Source organism: Bombina bombina, chromosome 5 (assembly GCF_027579735.1).
Source record: "Bombina bombina isolate aBomBom1 chromosome 5, aBomBom1.pri, whole genome shotgun sequence".
NCBI classification, from domain to species: domain Eukaryota; kingdom Metazoa; phylum Chordata; class Amphibia; order Anura; family Bombinatoridae; genus Bombina; species Bombina bombina.
This window is the reverse complement of record NC_069503.1, coordinates 1,050,413,696-1,050,438,263: the sequence shown is the minus strand read 5'-3', so window position 1 is coordinate 1,050,438,263 and position 24,568 is coordinate 1,050,413,696. Positions and strand designations below refer to the sequence as shown.

Here is a 24,568-nt window from a genome sequence, read left to right as displayed (position 1 = left end):
AGGTGATACATGAAGAGAGGGACCCAGAGGGTCGCTATTTGATAATAGTGGGCTCACTGCACAACAAACCAGTAACTTTGGTTAATGCATATTTCCCTAATCAAAATCAAAATAAATTTATGACAAAATTAGCAAATAAAATCTTGGAACTGCAGAAGGGAGCTTTGCTCCTGGCAGGAGACTTTAACATGCCCCTAGACCCTCAACTCGACACCTCAAGGGGAGTAGCCTCTATACCTAAAAGAATCATCAAACAATGCAATGCTAGGTTGGAAGAGTTAGCGGTGCACGATGTATGGAGGACCCTGTACCCTACGAGACGTGACTACACCTTTTTCTCACACCCCCACGACTTATACACGAGAATTGACTACATATTCACTGACCAAATAACACTAGCGCATGTGGCACAAACACAAATTCTCCCCATGACCTGGTCTGACCATGCCCCAGTTCTTTGTAAAATATATTGGCCTACGACTCCGGACCGCCCCTTTTTATGGAAATTTGATGAACATATGCTCAACAACCAGATAATCCAGGGCAAGATAGAGACTGTGCTTACCGACTATTTCCATTTAAACGACAGAGCAGAACTTCCAAAACACACTATTTGGGAAGCACATAAGTGCGTACTGAGAGGAGAACTGATCAAACACAAAGCCATCTTGGCAAAACAGACCAGAACCAAATTTTCTTCACTGTTAACCACTATTTGTGACCTAGAAAAAAAACACAAAAAAACACCACTAGACACCCACATTCTTGTAGAGCTACAGCAGGCTAGAGGGGAAATTCAAAACATGCACACTATTGAGTACCAAAAGATGGCACTGAGAAACCAGCAGAAGTACTATGAGTTTGGAAACAAACCTGGGAAATTATTAGCAAGAGCCATCAAGAGAAAATCACTAAAAACCCACATCCATTCAATAAGGGACAGGCTTAACACAGCACATACAAATAGTCCAGATATCGCTGAGACTCTACGCACATACTACCACGATCTTTACAATATACAGAATATTTCTCATCCCCCACTGAAGGGAGATGGAGACCTATCTCCCCCAGATCTAGGTTCTTACTTGGACTCCATTACTTTACCATCCCTCTCACAGATGGAGAGGGAGACGCTTGATGCCATGATCACTTCAGAAGAAGTATCAAGTGTAATTGACGACCTTCCAATAGGAAAGAGCCCTGGCCCTGACGGCTTTAGTGCCAAATATTATAAACGTTATAAAACAATATTGTCGCCCCATCTTGCCCGCTTGTTCAACTCACTGGACACTTCCCAGGGATTTCCCCCTTCCATGCTTCTGGCCCATATTACCACCATTCCAAAACCAGTCAAACCACCTAATAAACCGGAGAATTTCAGACCAATTTCTCTCCTTAATGTGGACGTAAAGATATTTGCCAAAATTCTCTCCAATAGACTAAACAAATTGTTACCTCAGGTGGGTTTTGTGCCTGGCCGTGAGGCCAGGGACAACACCATAAAGGCCACCCTTCTCAGTACTTTTGCACAAATCCAGGGAATCCCGGCGGTCCTCGTGTCTACAGACGCGGAGAAAGCCTTCGACAGGATCAGCTGGAATTTTCTGAAGGCGGTCCTGTCGAAGATGGGGTTTGGTTTAACCTTTGTTCACAGAGTTTTCTCCCTTTATGCAGCCCCTTCAGCACAGATCAGGGTAAATAACATCCTTTCTGACCCATTTAGTATTTCAAACGGCACTAGACAGGGGTGTCCCCTGTCGCCACTGCTGTTTGCCCTGGTCATGGAAGTCTTAGCCCAGAGAATTAGAGATAATGAAAGCATCTCCGGTATCCGCATAGGAGACCGGGAACACAAGTTATCCATGTACGCGGATGACGTTTTGCTCTCCTTGTCTAGTCCTTTGACGTCACTTCCAGAAGTGCTGAGGGAGTTTGAGGTGTATGGTGGGTTCTCAAACTTTCTCTTAAACAAATCTAAGTCTGAACTTTTGAACATTAATCTTTCGCAGCAAGAACTGGGCCAGCTCTCTTTACTGAGCCCTCTGCGTATCCAGACCCGCTCCCTCAAATATCTGGGGATATACCTCACTCCATCTGCTGACGCACTTTACGAAGTAAATTACATAAACCTACTAACCACAGTCACAGGAGATCTCTCTTCATGGAGAAACAAGCCGATTTCTTGGCTTGGTAGAATAGGTATCGTTAAAATGAACATCCTGCCTAGAATATTATATTTTCTCCAGACCCTCCCGATACCCCTTCCCACTCACTACTTGAATAAACTGCAGAGCGTGTTGGAAGAGTTTATATGGAAGGGAATGAGACCGCGCATTGCTCGAAAAACTCTCTATCTACCTAGGGACAGAGGAGGTCTTGGAGTCCCCAATCTGGTTGCATACAAAAAAGCAATCACCCTCCAGCACCAGGTGGAGTGGTGTCATGACTCAAAAGATAAGACCTGGGTCCAAATCTGTAAAACAATCCTGGGAACACAAAATATGGGAACCTTGGGATGGATCCCTCATAAACTTAGGCCATTACTGATAAACAGGTACCCATTCCTCCGGGAATTTTTCGCAAGCTGGGACCGTACCATAATTGAATGCCCTCATATAACCTCGAATCCGTCCCCACTCACTCCATTTTTAGACAATCCAGATTTGCCCTTCACTTGCACACAAAAGACTCGGACTGACAAAACTCTGATATCACTAGTGACCTTCCAACGACTTCTTGCAGACAGGAAACTCAGGAGTAGAGCTGACTTGGAACGCTCTGGGTTGGAGCTCTCGTGGTACTTCCATACACAGCTCCAACACTTTTTATCGACCAATAGAGGCACTAGTCAGATAACTAGACAACTAACAGCACTTGAATCCCTATGCTTACTACCACACACACCTAGGCACATGATTTCAATAACTTACCGTCTGCTCCTCTCACATGGGGATGCGCCGCTCCCCGGGTACACGCAGCAGTGGAACAAAGAACTCGTTCCACCTCCCTCCGCTAAAGAATGGAATAAGATATTCAGGGCGCATGCGAAGGCCTCTGTCTCGGCCAAAGTTCTAGAATCAAGCTACAAATACCTGTCCAGGTGGTATCTTACGCCTGACAGGTTACAGAAAATTTATAAACAGACAGATGGGAAATGCTGGCGCGGGTGTGGGGAGAGGGGCACCCTCATACACATCTGGTGGGGTTGTAGGTACATTGAACAATATTGGCACTCAGTGTTGGATAAAATAGAGACAATAATCGGATCCCCCGTCCCTAGAACACCCAACCTATTATTGTATCACGGGCTCCCCATATTTAGAGATAAACCAACAAAGCAGCTGTTTCTCATAATGATTAATAGCGCTAAATCCCTCGTCCCGAGGAAATGGAAGAATGTCGACACCCCCACAGTCCGGGAGTGGACCACACAAGTTGAAAGATATCTCTCACTTGAGAGATACAGATTCTTGAGAGATGATAGGGCAGATACTTACGAATATATGCTCGACCGCTGGAAACAGGCGTCTTCTGTCTCAGGTACAAGTGCATAGGGACGTCCCTGATTACCTGATACTGCGTTCTAATTTGTTTTTCTGTGGCCGGCGGGGACAACCTCCTCTTCCTTCCCCCTCCCCCCCCCTCCCCCCCTTTTTTTTTTTTTTTTTTTTTTTTTTCTTCTCTCTCTTTCCCTCTTCTCTTGCTCTCCTTTCTCTTTGAGAGTTCCCTTGTTGCCGTTCCGGGAATTCTCATCTCTCTTACTTACATAACCTGAACATAACCGGGTTACAAATTGTAGAACAGTTGTGACATTTCTTTTCTTGGTTATACGTCAATGTATGCATAAGCAAAAGGGTGGAGCAGTATCCGCCCTATCCGCCTCTTCCATTCCACTCAAGAACTTTCATGACTTTATGACTCTGTTGTAGACAATGTGGTGGAAGATCAGTCTAACATTATGTAATCTATCATCTCTTTTCTGATGTATGTACTGTTCTTTTCATTGAATCTTAATAAAGCTTTGAAAATTGAAAAAAAAAAAAAAAAAAAAGCCTAACACTTACCCCCTGATGATCCACTTACAGTTTTTGCTGCTCTTGTGAGCTGCTGGTGCAATGATGAATACGGCGAGCATATTGCTCGCCGTATTTAGCGAAGTCTGGCCAGGTCCGCCAGACTTTCATAACTAGAGGCCAGAGTGTACACGTGACTTTAACAGTGTATGTTTTAGATTATTAGAACATTGTTGCAAATACTTCTGCCATATAGTTGTCAAACTCCTAAACCTACCGTATTCATTTATAGGACAATGTAAGCTTGAACTAAACAAGAGCTAGCATAGTGTAATAACATTTCAGCAAATAGAAGTTAATAGGCTACAATTATAGGTGCTCGCTAAGTGCAAAACAGTTTGTATACTAAATTAGACTAACATGGTCTCATCTACATGCCATCCTATTTAAATCCAACACTATTGCCAAGCCACTCCCCTCGTTGTGACATTGCATAAGTCCAGCCAATTGGACTGTATTAGAATGGCTTTCTCAAGACAAACATATTTAAAGGAATAGTCTAGTCAAAATTAAACTTCATCATTCAGAGAGAGCAAGCAATTTTAAGCAACTTTCTCATTTACTCCTATTATCAGTTTTTCTTTGTTACTTGGTATCTTTATTTGAAAAAGCAAGAATGCAATCTTAGGAGCCAGCCCATTTGTGTCACGTGGCCCCACGTTCATTCCATAAACCTTAGGTCCGATCACTCAATGCAGACACAACCGTTAGATTTTGTGGGGCCACGTAACACTATACATGAAGTTTTTTAATGGAATCCGCCCTATACTTTTAGTGTTGATCATTTGTGATTCATCTATTTTTCATATTATTTCAAATTGTATGTTTTTTTTTCACCCCCATTTACGTCACCGTGCAAATACGCAATAAAGGCTAATCTCCATATAATTCCTCGACCCTTTGCTGCTACTGAAACAGATGATTTTGAGAGGTTGGGCCACTTGCGCATGCGCAGTGAGCGTCACACACCTCCAACAGCTGATGTCACGTCACCGGAAGTGACGCAGGTCCTGCATGCTTCGTCAAGACTTATTTTAGAACACCAGCTTCTAAGCTTACATTCTTGCTTTTTCAAATAAAGATAACAAAAGAATGAGGAAAAAATTATAATAGGAGTAAATTAGAAAGTTGCTTAAAATTGCATGCTCTGTCTGAATCATGAAAGTTTAATTTTGACTAGACTATCCCTTTAAACTGGCTAAGAGAGTTTGCATTCTATTTGATAGAAAGCAGATAATATTTTCTTTACATTACCTTTAAGACCCCTTGGCCCTTCTTTTCCTTGCTTTCCTAGTTCTCCAATATCTCCTTTTTCACCAATATCACCTGTAAAAAAGTGTAATGTTATACCTCAGCACATTTACAATGCCAACTAAATATGAAAGTATTATCACAGAACGAATTGTATTTACTAACAACAATCATAAAAAAAGCGATTAAACATTGGGGTGTCTAAAAAACTGAAATCATATATTTCGTAAATAAAATATATAACTATACATTTGATAGATATTACCTAATTAAAGGGACTTTAAACCTAAATTTATTCTTTGGTGATTCAGACAGATTATATAATAAAAAAAAATGCTTTTATTATCAAATTTACTTTGTTTTCATAGTATTCTTTGTTTTAGCGATATCTAGATAGGTAGTGTGCAGATTTCTGGAGCACTACTTGACAGGAAACACTGGTATATATTAGTCCACTCATGTGAATGCTCCTACACCTTCTTAACTGCTTTCCAACAAAGTATACAAAAGGAACAAAGTCAATTTGATATTAGAAGTAACTTGGAACGTTTTCTAACATTTTACACTCATCTGAAATGTTTTGGATTTTATGTCCCTTTAAAGGAATACTAAACACTTGAGGTGTGCACAGCAAAAAACTTGGTTTAGACACATTGTTCGGAAAAATTATTCAGGTAAATTATTCTGAATGAATATTCATTCAACATTTACGTTCATTTTCATAAACAAACATATATGTTCCAAAGCATGTAAAAAAGTTCACCTGTGGCTTTACACTTACCTATAGCGAGCTGGAGCTCCTCTTCTTCACAGAATCCCAACCGCGCTAATCGGAGACTTAGGGGCCAATTTATCAATGTCTGTCCGACAGCATACGCTGTAGGCATTTATCATTGCACAAGCATTTCTCGTGAAATGCTTGTGCATTGCCGCCCCCTACACATTTGCGACCAATCGACTGCTAGCAGGGGGTGTCAATCAACCAGATCGTATCCAATCGGGCTAATGGCTGTCCGCCGCCTCAGAGGTGGCGGACAAGTTAAGGAGCAGCGGCGACCGCTGCTTCTTAACTTCCTCTTCAGGCGGACCTAAAGCAAAGTGGGTCGGAAACAGCATCCCCTGCTTCATAAATCGACCCCTTAGCATGAAGGCGCTGCATTAAAGTTACAGTTACGAAACAAATGCACATGCTTACTAAACACCTTTTTGTTTCTTACTATAGAGTAACATATCAGCCAAGTCTAAACATAAATAAAAAAAATTTGCTGCATTTGTTTTTCAATAGCCAAACTCCGCCTACCGCTTGCCTTTTTTGGAGGAGCCAAGTTTGTATAAAGTGCATTGTTTTGTGGCTGTTATCTGTTAAAGTCATATATTTAACAGGGTAAGCCTTGAGAAGTTAGTAGGTTGCATTTTCCGTTCTGGGAATTAGAAAACACATTTCAGAGCTAAATTACATAAAAAGGGGCAAAAGAAATAATGAAAGTATATTAGAAAGTTGTTTTTCTAAGCATAAATTAACATTAACATTATAATAAGGTGTTTATTGTCCTTTTATCCTGAAAATGTCAAATTTGATACTTACTAATATGTAGTTCATATTATATAAAGCAGCTGTTGTGTAGGTGTTTCAGGGTAACTTCTGTCTAGACATGAGACATATTTAGAGGTATGTTGTTATTCAATTAACATAATATGTTTTCAAAGAATTTGGTCTTTGTCTTTTTTTTCCATTATTAGTAGTTTCAATTTCTTTATTTTGGGAAGTTGTTTTTTCTCATGGAAAGCACCTTTTAAATTCACTATGGGCTAGATTGCGAGTGGAGTGTTATTTTGCACTCCTGGTCGCACGTTAACATTGCTATACGGAAGCTATTTGCATGCGTCAGGTAGCGCTCGTATTACAAAAACACCCATACTCTAGTGCTAACCCAACTGCGTTAATTCAAGTGTGCTAAACCCGACATGAATTCTGAATATTTCACATTCCAATGTTCTTCACATACATAACAATGCCCTTTTTATTGTAAATACATATTTCTATATTTCTGTATAAACCTATACCTTTATATTTATTCCTATAGATATATAGGTATAGATATGCATTTTACAAGAACAGTATCATATGTATATAGAAATGTATATTTAATAATAAAAAGTACATTATTTTCTATGTGAAGAACATAGGAATATAAAATATGTGTAATACGCATCAGGGCTCTCAATTTAGGACTAGCACAGTAATGTTAGCACACATGAAGGATTGCTATCTTCCATGCACGTTATTAAAAAATTAAATTTAAACTATTAAAAAATCTTAATAAAAATTATTTAAAATTATTATATATACTATAAAATATTATAAATAATCCATAAAAATATATTGATATTTTGACAGTATGTATAATAATTTTAAATAATTTAATTAAACCCTTAACCCGTATTGCAGGCTCGCCAGAAATACGGGGCATCAAGCTCCATTAGGAGCTTGATACATATGCCCCTATGTGTGCTACCAGTACCTAAGATGGTGGGCACTAGTTAGCAGGGGGAGGTTAGAGAGCTGTTTGGGAGTGATCAGGGAGGTTGGAGGGTAAGGGGGATACATTTTTTTTAATAAAAACTAAAAATGCCTTACATTTTCTTATTGGCAAACTGTCTACCAGTACCTAAGATGGAGGTGACCAGTGGGGTTGAGGGAGGGAAGATAATTGTTTGGGAGGGATAAGAGGTGGGAGGTATCAGGTGGGAGGGTAATCTCTACACTAAAGCTAAAATTAACCTTACAAGCTCCCTAATTAACCCCTTTACTGCCGGAAATAATAGAATCTTAATACATACATATGTGCATACATACACATATTTAGACATATCTATGTATGCAAATATATGTTAAAGCCACTTGCAGACCATTTTTTTCAAACACCTTATACTATCTATTTTTGAGCCTTTATAACCTTTTTGTTCATTTTTTAAAATATTTTTTTATCAGTGTTTATATCAGTGTAACTGTACTTTTACATATATTTATGTTGTGTTTAATGTCACTTTTTTCCTTCCCCCCACCCTTTACGCAAGTTTTCAAGCCACACTAACCCAACAATTGTAAATCACAATTTCACTCAAACATATTTACTTTCAACTCGTAATACACACGCTGTTTCCAATATGTGCAAAAAGCAGATAAAAACCTGATATCACTTGAACGCCACAGTCTAGCCCAAATTTATTATTTATACAAAGGAAAGTAGTTTCATTATTAAAGGGACAGTCTAGTAAAAATTAAACTTTCATAATTCAGATATGGCATACAATTTTAAACAATTTACTTTTATAATCAAATTTGCTTTGTTCTCTTGATATTCTTTTTTGAAAGCTAAACCTAGGTAGGCTCATATGCTAATTTCCTTTGAAGGCTGCACCAAATGGCCAGGAAGCAGGAAAGATGGAGCGGATAACAACATTTAATTCTTGGTTAGATAAGTGGTGCAGGGAACGAGGATTTGGTTTTATTGGCCATTATAGCTCTGTTTGGAAAGATACTAGGTTATTTAGGAGAGATGGCTTGCATTTGGATGCTAAAGGAACAGAGTATCTGGGAGAGGAGTTTAAATACTTTATTAGAAATCATTTAAACTAATAAAGGGGGGTAGCATTAATATATCCACCTGCCCCCCACAGCATGCCAAAACTGTTAGTCCAAGTAACAATTCTAGAAATTCTAGTAGAAAAATTCTTCGTGCCATGAGCACAAATGCTCGCAGCTTAGGAAATAAATTACCTGAACTCATTTCAATAATGACTAGGGACAACTTGGATTTAGTAGCTATAACAGAAACATGGTACAATGATTTGCATGACTGGGACATAGTCATACCTGGATACAGGTTATTTAAAAAGAACAGAGTAGGAAAGAAAGGTGGAGGAGTTGCTTTGTATGTAAATGAAAATATAAAGGTTACTGAAATTGTAGGAACAAATGATGAGGTGGAAAGTATTTGGGTGACTTTGGAAATTGGAGATAAAAATGTTTTTAGAATAGGGGTTGTATATAGGCCTCCATTGCAGGATGAAAAACTGGACAATCTGTTATTAGATGAAATAACCAAAATGACCATGAAGGGTAAGGTTATAGTACTGGGGGACTTTAATTTGCCAGATATAGACTGGAAGATTCCTTCTGCTAGATCGGCTAGAAGCAGGTATATTCTTGAATCTCTGCTAGGGGAATCACTTGAACAATTAGTCAAGGAACCAACTCGTAAGGAAGCTATATTAGATCTAATACTTACAAACAGTGATACAGTTTCAGATGTGTCTGTAGGTGAGAACTTAGGATCCAGTGATCATCAATCTGTTTGGTTTAGTATTCATGTTCAGGAACTGTCCACCCAGACTAAAACAAAAGTTTTAGACTTTAGGATGGCAGATTTTTCATTAATGGGAGAATACCTAAAGAACTATTTAAAGGGGAAAACTCTTATTACAGGGGTTCAAGAACAGTGGGAATTTGTGAAAGGTGCCATTTTAGATGCAACCGCACACTGTATTAGACATGTCTGTAAAAGTAAAAGAAAGCGGAAACCAATTTGGTTTTCCAAAGAAGTAGCACATGCTGTAAAGACAAAAAAGATAGCTTATAAAAATTACAGACACACACAAGCAGATGATGATATGAAAATATGGAGACTCCAACAAAAAAAGACTAAGCAGTTAATTAGGAAGGTTAAAGCTCATGCAGAAGAGAAGATAGCACAGTCAGTAAAACATGGGGACAAAACATTCTTTAGATATATCAGTGAAAGAAGAAAAAATAAGGTAGGAATAGTAAAATTGAAATCAGTTGATGGTAGAATAATAGAAGGAGATAAGCAGATTGCAGACTGTCTCAATGATTACTTCTGTTCTGTTTTCACTAAAGATTGTGAAGATACAATGTCTACATTAAGGGATGCAACGCAAAATAGAAACAAGCTTAACAGTAATCTTTTTACAGAGGATGAGGTTTTGTTAGCATTATCAAAAATAAATGTTACAAAGGCAGTGGGTCCTGATAATATTCATCCAAGGGTTTTAAAAGAACTTCGATCAGTGCTAACTGTCCCATTAACTGATCTGTTTAATCAGTCACTATTAACAGGAGCTGTCCCAGATGATTGGAGAATAGCAAATGTAATACCCCTTCATAAAAAGGGCAGTAGAGAAGAATCTGGCAACTACAGGCCAGTTAGTTTAACTTCAGTAGTAGGGAAATTAATGGAAAGCCTCTTAAAAGAAAGAATTATGACTTACATAAAGACAAACAATTTAGAGGACCAAAATCAGCATGGTTTTACTTCAGGGAGATCATGTCAGACTAATCTAATTGACTTCTTTGATTATGTAACAAAAGTATTAGACAAGGGAGGAGCAGTTGATGTAGCATATCTAGATTTCAGCAAAGCATTTGACACCGTCCCACACAATAAACTTATTCACAAACTATATCTCCTTGGTCTAGATTCAAAAATTGTGAACTGGGTGGAATGCTGGCTTAAGGACAGAAAACAAAGTGTCTTAGTAAATGGAGTTCATTCAGCAGAGGGGGCTGTTACTAGTGGTGTTCCTCAGGGGTCAGTTCTGGGGCCTGTTTTGTTTAACATATTTATCTGCGATATCAGCAAAGGGCTACAGGGGAAAGTATGTCTCTTTGCAGATGATACAAAAATTTGCAACAGAGTGGATGTTCCAGGGGGGGTAGACAAAATGAGAAGTGATATACAACAATTGGAGGATTGGACAAATGACTGGGGTCTAAAGTTTAACACAGCAAAGTGTAAAATAATGCATTTAGGGAAGAAAAATCCAAATGTTAATTACAGACTCAATGACACTTTACTGACTGTTACAGACGAGGAACAGGACTTGGGAATTATTATTTCAGATGATTTAAAACTTAGTAAACAATGTAGTAATGCAGCGAGTAAGGCTAGCAGAATGCTTGGATGTATTGGTAGAGGTATTTGCAGCAGAAATAGTAAGGTTCTTATGCCACTTTATAGATCATTAGTTAGGCCTCATCTTGAGTATTGTGTGCAGTTCTGGAGACCATATCTTCAGAAGGATATTAACAAACTTGAATCTGTGCAAAGGAGGGCTACCAAAATGGTACATGGTCTAAAAAATAAAACTTACCAGGATAGGCTCAATGACCTAAATATGTATAGCTTAGAGGAGAGAAGGGAAAGAGGTGATATGATAGCAACTTTCAAGTACATTAAAGGGTTTAGTAAAACTGAGGCTGTGGGTATTTTACATAAAATGGAAAATTCAAGAACAAGGGGTCATGAGCTCAAGCTAAAGGGTAGTAGATTCAGAAGTAATTTGAGGAAGCACTTCTTTACAGAAAGAGTGATTGATTTATGGAATAAACTTCCTCAAGAGGTAGTAGCAACAAACACTGTGGGGGACTTTAAAAATGCATGGGACAAGCATAGGGCTATCCTACGAACTAGATAAGTTTATACTGTTAGGTAAGGTCGGGCAGACTTGCTGGGCCTATGGCTCTTATCTGCCGTCAATATCTATGTTTCTATGTTTCTATGAGGGAGAGTGTGTGTGTGAGAGAGTGTTTGTAAGGGACAGTGTCTGTGTGAGTGTGAGGGAGAGTGTCTGTGTGTATTTGAAATAGGGAGAGTGTGTATGTTGAGAGTGTGAGGGAGGGTGAGTGCGAGAGTATATCACTGTGTGTGTCCGTTTCTGTGTTACTGTGTGTATATCTTGTGTCCCTTCTGCATAAATCACTCTCACGTATTGTTGCTTTGTTTTTTTGCACACAACCTAACCATTTTAGATTTTGCAATCTATATAAATGAATTGTTTGCTGACCAAATGTTAGCTTGATGTGAGTGAGATAGAGTGACTGTGTGTGAGGAGGAGAGTGCCTGTGTTTGAGGGGGAGAGTGTCTGTGAGTATTTGTGAGGGGATAGTGTCTGTGTGTGTGAGTGGAGAGTGTCTGTGTGTGTGAGGGGAAGAGTGTCTGTTTGTGAGGGGTAGAATGTCTGTGAGTGTTTGTGACGGGGAGAGCATCTGTGAGTATTTGTAAGGAGGAGAGTGTCTGTGAGTGTTTGTGTGGGGAAGAGTGTCTGTGTGTGTGTGTAAGAGGAGGAAAGTGTCTGTGTGTGTGAGCGGGAGAATGTCTTTGTGTGTGTGAGGGGGAGAGTGTCTTTGAGTGTTTGTGAGGGGGAGAGAATCTGTGTGTGTGAGGTGAGAGCATCTGTGAGTGTTTGTGAGGGGGAGAGTGTCTGTGAGTGTGAGGGGGAGAGTGTCTGTGAGTGTTTGTGAAGGGGAGAGTGTCTGCGTGTGTGAGGGGGAGAGTGTCTGTGTGGGGTGTAAGTGTGAGGGGGACAGTGGCTGTGAGTGCTATGTGAGGGGGAGTGTGTGAGTGAGAGAGAGTGTTTGTGAGGAACAGTGTCTATTTGTGTGTGTTTGAAAGAGTGAGAGCATTATTATTATCAGGTATTTGTAGAGCGCCAACAGGTTCCGCAGCATGTATGTTTGAGAGTGTGAGGGAGTGTGTGAGAGAGAGAGTGTGAGGGAGAGTGTGTGTGAGGAAGGGTGGGTGAAAGTGTGTGTGTGAGAATGTGAGGGAGAGTGTGTGTGAGTGTATGGAGTGTGAATGCATGTGTGAGGTAGAGTGTCGAAGAGAAATTGTGAGGGAGAGTGTGAATAAGAGCTGGAGAGAGAGAGAGTGTGTGTGTTTGAGAATGTAAGGGAGTGTATTTTTGAGACAGTGTGAGGGACATTGTGTGAGTTTGAACTAAAGTGTGTGTGAAGGTGAGTGTGTGAATATCTATGTGTGAGTTTGTGTACAAGTTAGTATGTTTACAACCTTTTCAAGTTTGACTACACTTAAATAAAGTGTGCACACATGTTGGTCACTTGGCCTTAAATTGCATAGGTAAATTATTTTGTGCACAGTACTCAAAAAAATTAGAGGGAACATTGGAAGGCCGACTCTTATCACAGGGCATTTTGACAGTTTTTTACAGCTACACAGTGCTAGTTCATGTGTGCCATATAGATAACATTGTGCTCACTACATAGGAGTCAGCACTAATTGGCTAAAATGCAAGTCTGTCAAAAGAACTGAAATAAGGGGGCAGTCTGCAGAGGCTTAGATACAAGGTAATCACAGAGGTAAAAAGTGTATTAATATAACTGTGTTGGTTATACAAAACTGGGGAATGGGTAATAAAGGGATTATCTATCTTTTTAAAAAATAACAATTCTGAAGTAGACTGTCCATTTAAAAGCAGAGCTCAAAAACCATGAAAGTCCCATATTATGTGGTAGATTGGAAGCTCTGGAACAATCTGTGTATTGCAAGCTGAGGAGTGGGGATAATAGTGGAGTTAGCATTGTCCCCACTTAAATGGATATAACACCCAAAAACATTTTTAGAAAAAAACTTTCTAATTAACTCCTATTGTCAATTTTTCTTCATTCTCTTGGTATCTTTATTTGTAAAATAGGAGCGAAGAAAATTTGGTAATAGGAGTAAATTAGAAAGTTGCTTAAAATTGCATGCTCTATATGAATCATGAAATAATATTTTGTTTCATATACCTTTAAGTTAAGAGCATGCTCTAAAGTAGACAGGCAATAATGTATACTAGGGATGGCCAACTTCCTAACACATGGGGGCAGCAGGTCAATATTTTAGAAGCCACATACATTATAATTAGTAAACACACAAATATTATACTGCCTATACATTTTCATTGGCATAGGGGGTTTCGGTAAGTTTGCAAAGTACCCTCATCTTCTATTTAACCCTTTAGAGGGCTCGTTTGAATTTTGGACACCCAAAGAGCCTACCATTCGTTGGAGCCACATAAACTATGGCACATATTCTTAGTTTTAATTTTTTCCCTGGATGCACAAAGACTAGTGTAGAGGGTCAGAGTTGGCCATCCCTTATATATATCATATCTCCAGTGATTAAGACCCCCAGCTTTAGTCATTATGACACTTGATATCATGAGCTAGGATCCAAATAGTATCAACTTAGACATTTTTTATTTTTAAAATATAAAAGTTAGTAATGAGTGCAAGTGAACAATATAGGTATGAACTATTTTAATGTAAAACTTACTTTTATTTTTGACATTCTAAAGGTGAAGTCAATAGCAAGTGCACCCCCTGCCCTATGTATTTCTATAGCTGCACACTCTTACACTGCCGCTTGCCAATCGGATCTGATATCAGTGCTCATGCGCATGCACAGTTTCAGATGAGATCTGATGTCACTGTAAAGTAAACAGTGAACTGGCTATATCACTGTTTACAACTTGTGACAAAGTATTTTAATCTGCTAGTGCATCATACCCCACAGACCTATACGAGCAACCATAAAATTAGTATTCAATCTGATTGGCAGTGTGAGAGTGCGCTGCTATAGGAATACATAGGGGGGTAGTGCACTTGCTATTGGCTGCACCACCCACCTATTAAAATAAGAAAAAGCATAGCTTAACACAGAGGTGGCCGGGGAGTTCATTAGAACAGCAAAAATAAAAGTTTTACAATAAAATATAGCCTTTCAATGTTCATATATTGTTCACCTGCAGTCATTACTAACTTTTATATTTTTTTAAAAGATATTTAAACATTTAAAAAAAAATGTTTGCATTTTTCGGAAGCTATCAGAAAGTTAAAGCCTTATTAAAAATTCAAGAACTGTTTGCTCACTGGCTGGTAAGTAGGGATGGGCGAATGTTTCTAAAAATTCGAAATTTAAAACGAATTTTGATACATTCGTTCGTTCAAATTGAATTTCGAATGTTTATATAACACTCTAATATTCTATTTTCGAATTTTCGTTTTCACATTTTTTCAATAAAATTCGAAAATATTCGTTCGAATAATAGAATGTTTAGCTATGTATTCATTCAATTTCGAAAAGTAATATTTGAATTCATTCAAATGTGACATTCGAATTCGAATGTGACATTCAAATTTGAAATAGTATTTCTAGTCTACAACTGTGTTTAATAAATGTAATATTCGAATTTGAATGCTACATACGAATGTGAATGTCATATTCGAATTTGAAATAGTATTTCTAGTCTAATACTGTGTTTTAAATCTGATATTCAATTTGAATGTGATATTCGATTCGAATGTGACATTCGAATTCTAAATAGTATTTCTAGTCTAATACTGTGTTTTATAAATGTAATATTCGAATTTGAATGCGACATTCAATTCGAATGTGGTACTCGATTCGAATGTGACATTTGAAATAGTGTTTCTAGTCTACAATTGTGTTTTATAAATGTAATATTCGAATTCGAATGTGATATTTGAATGTAACATTCGATTTCGAATGTGACATTTAAATTCGATTGTGACATTCGAATTCGAATGTGACATTCGAAAACTGTAAATAACATTCGAAAAAAATCGTATTTTTAAGAATATTCGTTCTTATCAACATTCTATTATGTAAATCGAATTTCTACAATAACATTAGTTTCTAACATTCAAATTCGGATATAAACACATTCGCCCATCCCTACTGGTAAGTACAACTCCCACTGCATTATTCGTGGAAATACCACAGAGACAACCCTTCTCCAAAATACTGTAATACATTTTAAGAAGCCCCTTTTTTGCAACAAAGGAATACAAATATGTTTGTCTTGTTTAAAATAATTCTGTAATGGCTTCCTAAACAATTGTCTAGGCAGCCCTGATAAATTATTACACCGTTCTATATTAATAGGTGAAGGATGGGATAAGCATATTATTATTAATTTTATCGGTTATTTGTAGAGCGCCAACAGATTCCGCAGCGCTATAATATTTATTAAAGCTACATGGAAGTCTAAGTTAAACTTTCATGATTCAGACCATACAATTAAAAAAAAAATCCAGTTATTTCTATGATTAATTTTACTTTTTCACTTATGGTTGAAACTTAGCTTTCTTCCATAAAATCAAACTTAAAAAGGCTCAGGACTGATAACTACTGTAATTTGGAAAGTTTTTTTTTTTTTTTTAAATTGTACACTCTAAATCATTTTTAGTTCCGTTTTTACTTACATGCCCCTTTAATAAAAGTTCCCTTGACACTTTTAAAGTCAGAGAGCCTGGTAGCATACAGTACTGGATTATTATTATTATAATAATAACCATAATTATTATTAGCATTTATAGATAGAGTGTCAGCAAATTCCATAGCACTGATAAAAGCTATATGATAAATATACATCATTTAACATTACTTGTTCAAAGAATTGCCAGTTCTACAAAATCTTCTAAAATAATTTGTGGTTATGACTAAAAGACAGTGCTAGAGAATTACTCAGTGTGATAAGTCCCACACAACCCAATATTATTTTTAAGTTCCTGTATCTCGTTGCGAATTTTATACAATTTACTGTACATTCAACAAAATATCTTAAGTATAACATGCAATGTTATGCTATTAAGGTGGAAAACCGATGTATGTAGGGTTTGTACAATACTACATATTGCGGTCTGCTAAATATTTGTGGTCACTGTGGTAAGTTGATGATAGTTGTTAATTTTAATGAAAACTACATCATCCCTATTTTTTTAAACTCTTGTTTATTTTGTCTTGTTAATTTGTATATGTAGACAGTGCGTTACAATGCACTATCATTTCAAACTCACTATTTATGGGTATGTAAGGAGACTTTTTACTGGAATTATTATGAGGCAAAATTAAAGAGTTAATTCGGTATATGTTGACATGGACATCCAAAACAAATTCAATAAATTATAGACTTTCTGAGATCAAAGAAACAAAGAGAACACTGGACAGGAACATTGGTTAACAAACACAGCAGCCCATAGGATGTGGCAAAAACAATCATATATTCTTCAGGAAGTGTGGGAGAGTTGGCAGATCCCCTTATGATATTATTAGATGTTTTTGTGTTGTATCTTTTGTGCACATAGGGAAAAAAAATCTTATCTGAAATATCACTCATTTGGATCAATGTAATGCATAGGAAAAAGAATAGATGTAAGACAGAGTAAGAATATGTATATACTTCTTTAAATAAAATGTTTCTTCCCTTAAATCAAATGAGGTAGACATTATAACATCAGAATGAATATACATGGTTCACAAATGTTTTCCCTGGTTACCATAGCAATACATATACACATGCATAGGAAGTTGTTTTCTTGTTACGGTAGTGATGAATTACGATGTACATGGGTTGGGTACGATAGTGCAGAGCATGCAACATTCTCATTAGACTACTTTAAATTTATCTAATAGGTGTTGGGCAGGAGCGAAACTATAGGTGGTGCAGAGGTCGCAATTGCGACTGGGTACCCAAAGGTGGGGGCCCAGCTTAAAAAAAAACAAAAAACTTTGACCTGCCACTGCCTGCACTGATATCATGTGAGTGTGACATGATGCTTCACTAGTGTCTCTGACTACAGGGGTTAGTGTTTCTGTTTTACCCATTGGTGTTTATGTGTGTGTGTATGTGACTGTGTGTGTATTTATGCATGTATGTGTGTGTGTGTATGTTTGTGGAACCAGCAAATTACAGACCTTGTTACTACAGCATGGGGGCAGGGGGTAAACAGTGTGAGTCTATACAGTACCACTATATACAGTACGGGGGGGCTGGACCATGTCCCAGACTACTGTGGTCACTTTATAAAGTACTGGGGCGAGTAGGGTTAGGTCAACCATCTCACCGGCAGATTACAGACTGTGTCACTGACTCGCTATATACAGTACTGGTGGGTTAAACAGTGTCACTATATACAGTAATAGGGGGTCAGACCATCTCACAGACTGTGGGCACAGGGTACCTCCTTTTGCAGACTTAATCTGATTCCCATTTCTTTTCTGTGTTAAATGTAAAAAAAATAATGCTATGTATCAAATTCACTTTTTTTGGAGGGGGGGTTGGGGGGGTCCTTCTTAGATTCTTGCACCTGGGCCCTGTGGTTTCTAGTTACACTTCTGGTGTTGGGTATGTATTGCTGTATATGTACTGTATATTTATTTATTGTACTGGTATTGCTGCATTTGTCAAAGACTCTTCTTCTGAGCCGAAACAATATGGATTAATAGTGATGTTTTACGATATACCATTAAAGGCCATGTTTTATCCTTAAATGCCTATTGCCTATCCTGGATGTCAAACTTATAGCTGACAGAGATTTATATATATATATATATATATATATATATATATATATATATATATATATATATATATATATATATATATCATTGAGAAAAGTTTATCAAATGATTTAGCTACAAAATGGTAATATGATTTAATAGTGAATTTGTTAGAAACATTATTAGATACATAAAAAAAATAGAAAATACCCTATAATCTTTTTTTACTTGGCATAATAAGTTTACTAAATTTACATGTTTAAATAGTTAACTTACATATTCAAGTTTATGAGTTTAATGACATAAAAGTACAAAAATATGTTTTATAATTGCACTTTTGCTTTCATATAACTATGGGGTCAATTCCAATCTATATACCTTCTGTGACATTGGAACAATCACATTGGAAACTATAGGACCATATGAGAGGGATTATCCAAAAATTCATAAATACAGTAAATGGACAGCATTGACAATCCACCCGACCATAAATTGTTGGATACATGTTCACAACAAAATGGACACAAGATAACAATATCAGCCACAGATTTTTGCATGTTTGGACCAGAAAAACAAGATGGCTCTGCTCATGCCAACAAGAGTGACAGCCCTTTTTGATGATGAGCAAATTGCGTCAAATATCAAACAGTATTGAATATGTCATCAGCATCAATTAAACGTAAAAACAGAAAGACATGGACACTTGTGACATGCAGAGAGGGAGGAGACTGTCAGGAGAGGAAAAAAGAATTGGACAAGCAGAATGAGCATGTGAGGCCTTGTCAGAAGGTGAGAGCGACTGGGCAGCAGTTGTATTATGTAATGTATTGATTCAGTTTTCGATGATTGACTGACATTATTCGTTGTTATCATTGCCATTGTGGGGAAATTGAGATTGGATATTGTGAGAGTTATCAAGCTGAGCTGATCCTGTTTTATTCAATATTGAATGAGAAGATTGGAATTGAGGATCAAGCGGATCATGTCCGCCCGACATCGCTAAATGCCGACAGTATACGCTAGAAGGGGGTGTCAATCATCCCGATCGTATCTGATCAGGATGATTGCAGTCCACCACCTCAGAGAAGGTGGAAGAGTTAAGGAGCAGCGGTCTTACAACCGCTGCTTCTTAACTTATGTTTCCAACTCGCGTGGAAACAGCTGCTTTTGCAGCATGTTAAATCGGCCCCTATGTGTTTAGTCATCTGCAAAGCAGCAATGCACAACTGGGATCTAGCTTAACAATCTGATGAGCCATATAGGCACCAAACACCAGCCAACTCCTAGTACTGCGTTGCTGCTTCTGAGACTACCTAGGTATGCTTTTCAATATAGGATACCAAGAGAACAAGCATATTTGATAATAAAAAGTCTCTTAAAATTGCATGCTCTATTTGAACCATTCAAATTTAATTTGAACTTTCATGTCTTTTTAATTGTACATAGACAATCTGGAATTGTTGTAATGTATTTTTGGCATGTTTATTACATATTATGAATCATTGAATCATTGAATCATTGAATCATTGTGGTTTAAATAAACTATATATTTTATTGCTCCCATTATAGAATTTAAGAAGAACTTAAAATGTAATTACTTTTACCTCTGTTGGCTTATTTTAGTTTATTTTAGATGTACCTGGAGAAAATAATTCTCAACACCTCTTAACCAGATACTACTTATGACATTTTTAAGAAACACCTTGGCTTTATTATTATTATTATTGCCGCTTTAAATAGGGACACATATGAAAAATATATATGTCAGGGTTGTTTTCAGGGCTGTTTAAATAAATGTTTTGTATAAGAACCCTGACATATGTATTTTTCATATGTGTCCCTTTTTAAAGCGGCAATATGGTAATCCTAACATTACATCATGACCCTAAACTCTTTCATTTTGTTAGTTAATCCATCATCTGTACTCAGTCATCTATCAGTTCTGGAAACAAGAAAACTATCAAATTTACAAACAACAATAGTCTTTTGCTGGTTGTTAGTATTCTGCACCATCAGTTACTATACATTTTGCTAATGGAATACATACGTAGGTAGGCTCAGGAGAAGTAATGCACTACTGGTAGCTAGCTGGTAATACACACATATGCTACATATGTTCCAGTAGTGTATTGCTGCACTGGAGTTGAATTTAACTATGAGTTTACCCCTTTGCAGGGGGTTAAACCAGTAGTCGTTTGGAAGCAAAAGCACCATCTAATACATTAAAGAATTTTATTTTTACACTTGTTTGCTCTTTCTATATAAAGTATGCTGTATAAATTGTAAAGTCTTACCTTTGGGTCCTGGTAAAATTGTGTGTGTTGTACACATATCAGAAGCAGAACGGTTTTCAACCTCGGAACATGAGATATGCGCCCTGAACAGCATCAGCACAGCCAGACATCCATAAAACAGTAGGCTTTTCAAAGTCTTCATAATTGCTGACTGCAAAATCAGCGTCTTTAACTACAATTCTCAAAGTGGCGATTTGTAACAAAAGACAACTTATTAAGACTAGCCACTCTAGGCTTCCAAAGTATTTTATCTTGAAAGAAAACACATTCTGTTCATTGTCAGGAATATTTATTTTAAAGTGACATTTGTTTACATTCATTTATCTCTTAATTGTGAATCGTCCAATTATATTGACACTGATTTATTAAGCCTATACATCTTTTTACCACTTTCTTATCCTTAACAGAACATTTAAAACATTTGTCATGCTAATTCTATTAAGTACTGAATTAGCAATGAAAATAAAATACTGTTGTTGTTAAACTTATAATTATTTTGTTTCAACCACTGGGGAAATAATTATGCTTTATACTGTACCTTATAATAAATAGAAGTAAAATATTATTCATAGCAATTTAACATAATGCATTTAACATATTAGTGTATATGTATATGTATATTTTTAGGCAGTTTAATTTAACATATAAACAATATCTGCTCAAAGATCTGCTTTTTTTAGGATTATGGGGGCAATTTATCAAGCTGAGGCGGACAGGGGCGCACATTCGCGCCCCTGTCCTCCGCAGCTCGCCTTTGGTGGGCTGAATTCCCCTGGCGGAATTCAGCACGGCACACAAGCACTATTTTGAGCTTGCGTGCAATCCCGCCCCTTCCCGCGCAAGTCAATCACACGTGGGCAGGAGCTGTCAATCTCCTCGGTTGGACTAGACTGGGGAGATTGAAATTTGCTACCTAAGAGGTGGTAAAGGGTAGGTAAGCAGCAGTCCGATGACCGTTGCTTGTTAAATACGGCGTGCAGGTTCTCTTGTGAGAACCTGCAGTCGTAGACAGGCGAAAGCCTGCCGAAGAGCTTGATAAATCGACCCCCATATGTAAAAGCATTAAAGGGACAGTCTACACTAAAATTGTTATTGTTTAAAAAGATAGATAACACCTTTACTACCCTTTCCCCAGCTTTGCACAACCAACAATGATATATTAAAGGAAAAGTCTTGTCAAAATTAAACTTTCATGATTCAAATAGAATGTGCAATTTTAAGCAACTTTCTAATTTACTTCTATTATCAATTTTTCTTCATTCTCTTGGTGTCCTTATTTGAATGGAAGCTTAGAAGCTGGCCCATTTTTAGTTCAGCACCAGGGTAGCACTTGCTGATTGGTGGCTACATTTAGACACCAAATCAAAAAGTGCTACCCAGGTTCTGAACCAAAAATGGGCTGGCTCCTATGCTTACATTCTTGCTTATTCAAATAAAGATACCAAGAGAACGAAGACAAATTGACAATAGGAGTAAATTAGAAAGTTGTTTAAAATTGCCCCCATAATCCTAACAAAAGCAGATATTTGGGCAGATGTTGTTTATATGTTAAAGTAAAGTGCCTTAAAATAGCATATACACTAATATGTCAAATGCATTATGTTAAATTGCTATGAATAATATTTTACTTCTACTTATTATATTATACTGTCTACTTAAATTACAATTTATGCTGTGCATATTAAATATGATTTATTCCTGAATAATTTACATACTGTACAAATGTTAAATTTTTTGATAAATAACGATTTTTGGTGAAGAATTTTGTTATGATTTTTGATGCACCTTAACAATTCATTTTTTTCTGTGTATTTTTATGTGAGTGGTTCAATTATTCATTTTGTAAGATTTTTAAAATACAAATCTTATTGTGCACTTTTTTTATTGTATGCATCTCCTCCCCATACGAAAATGCAGTATATGCACCTTAAAGGGCCATTATACACTAATTTTTTCTTTGCATAAATGTTTTGTAGATGATCTATTTATAAAGTCCATAAAGTTTTTTTTTTTAATATGTATAATTTTGCTTATTTTTAAAGAACATTGCTCTGATTTTCAGACTCCTAACCAAGCCCCAAAGTTCTATTTGAATACCGTCAGCTACCTTCTCCAGCTTGCTCCTGTTTGTGTAAAGGGTCTTTTCATATGCAAAAGAAGGGGGAGGGGGGAGTGTCTTATTTCGCACTTGCAGTGGGCTTTCCAGCTACCTTTTCAACAGAGCTAAACTGAGAGCTTCTAAGTAAGTTTTTAAACCATTTTATACTGGATTTTTATATCAGTATCTGTGCATCTTATTCTTTATAATAGTGTCTATTACATGCAGTTATATGAAAATGAGTGTATACTGTCCCTTTAATGAGACACTCTCTTTTTAGGGTAAAAAGTGGCTTTAGATCATTCCACCAGGGAAATAAAACATTCTTTAATGATCTCGCCAGCCCAGAGACCTTTAGATCATCTTGCCCTTGATGTGTTAGCGAAATATTTCAAACTAGTCCTAAAGCCCGTTCACACGGGCCATTTTTTGCAGGGTACAGCGGTCCCACCCTTTGCACTCTCTCCCTGCCCCTCTCTTTTGCTCTCTCCCCCCCCTCTCTTTTGAGCTCTCTCTCCCCCCCTCTCTTTTGAGCTCTCTCTCTCCCCCCTCTCTTTTGTGCTCTCTCTCTCCCCCCTCTATTTTGCGCTCTCTCTCTCCCCCCTCTCTTTTGCGCTCTCTCTCTCTGCCTCTCTTTTGCGCTCTCTCTCTCCCCCCTCTCTTTTGCGCTCTCTCTCTCCCCCTCTCTTTTGCGCTCTCTCTCCCCCCTCTCTTTTGCGCTCTCTCTCTCCCACCTCTCTTTTGCGCTCTCTCTCTCCCACCTCTCTTTTGCGCTCTCTCTCTCCCCCCTCTCTTTTGTGCTCTCTCTCCCCCCTCTCTTTTGCGCTCTCTCTCTCCCCCCTCTCTCTCTCCCCCCTCTCTTTTGCGCTCTCTCTCTCCCCTCTCTCTTTTGCGCTCTCTCTCCCCCTCTCTTTTGCGCGCTCTCTCTCCCCCTTCTCTTTTGCGCTCTCTCTGCCCCTCTCTTTTGCGCTCTCTCTCCCCCCTCTTTTGCGCTCTCTCTATCCCCCCTCTTTTGCGCTCTCTCTATCCCCCCTCTTTTGCTCTCTCCCCCCCCTTTTGCGCTCTCTCTCTCCCCCCTCTTTTGCGCTCTCTCTCTCCCCCCTCTTTTGCGCTCTCTCTCTCTCCCCCCTCTTTTGCGCTCTCTCTCCCCCCCTCTTTTGCGCTCTCTCTCCCCCCCCCTCTTTTGCGCTCTCCCCCCCTCTTTTGCGCTCTCTCTCTCCCCCCCCCTCTTTTGCACTCTCTCTCTCCCCCTCTCTTTTGCGCTCTCTCTCCCCCTCTCTTTTGTGCTCTCTCTCTCTCACCCCTCTCTTTTGCGCTCTCTCACCCCTCTCTTTTGCGCTCTCCCTCCTTTCTTTTGTGCTCTCTCTCTTCCCTCTCTCTCTCTCTCTCTCTCTCCCCTCTATCTCTCTCTCTCTCCCCTCTATCTCTCTCTCTCTCCCCTCTATCTCTCTCCCCTCTATCTCTCTCTCTCCCCTCTATCTCTCTCTCTCCCCCCTCTCTCTCTCTCCCCCTCTCTCTCTTTCTCCCCCTCTCTCTCTCTCTCTCTCTCTCTCTCCCCCCTCTCTCTCTCTTTCCCCCCTCTCTCTTTCTCCCCCTCTCTCTCTCTCTCCCCCTCTCTCTCCCCTCTCTATCTCCCCCCTCTCTCTCTCCCCCTCCCCTCTCTCTCTCCTCTCTCTCTCTCTCTCT

The 24,568-nt window shown here is 38.2% G+C and overlaps 1 protein-coding gene across 1 annotated transcript in view; it reads right to left on the bottom strand.

The window, feature by feature from the left end:
- Positions 1-24,568, bottom strand: part of COLEC10 (collectin subfamily member 10) — a 95,944-nt gene that overhangs the window by 58,605 nt on the left and 12,771 nt on the right. Inside the window, exons 2-3 of the mRNA XM_053713200.1 lie at positions 20,785-20,935; positions 5,328-5,399 (exon numbers count right to left, since the gene is read on the bottom strand). Coding sequence (XP_053569175.1) covers positions 5,328-5,399; positions 20,785-20,935 — 223 coding nt within the window. The remainder of the gene's footprint in view (positions 1-5,327; positions 5,400-20,784; positions 20,936-24,568) is intronic.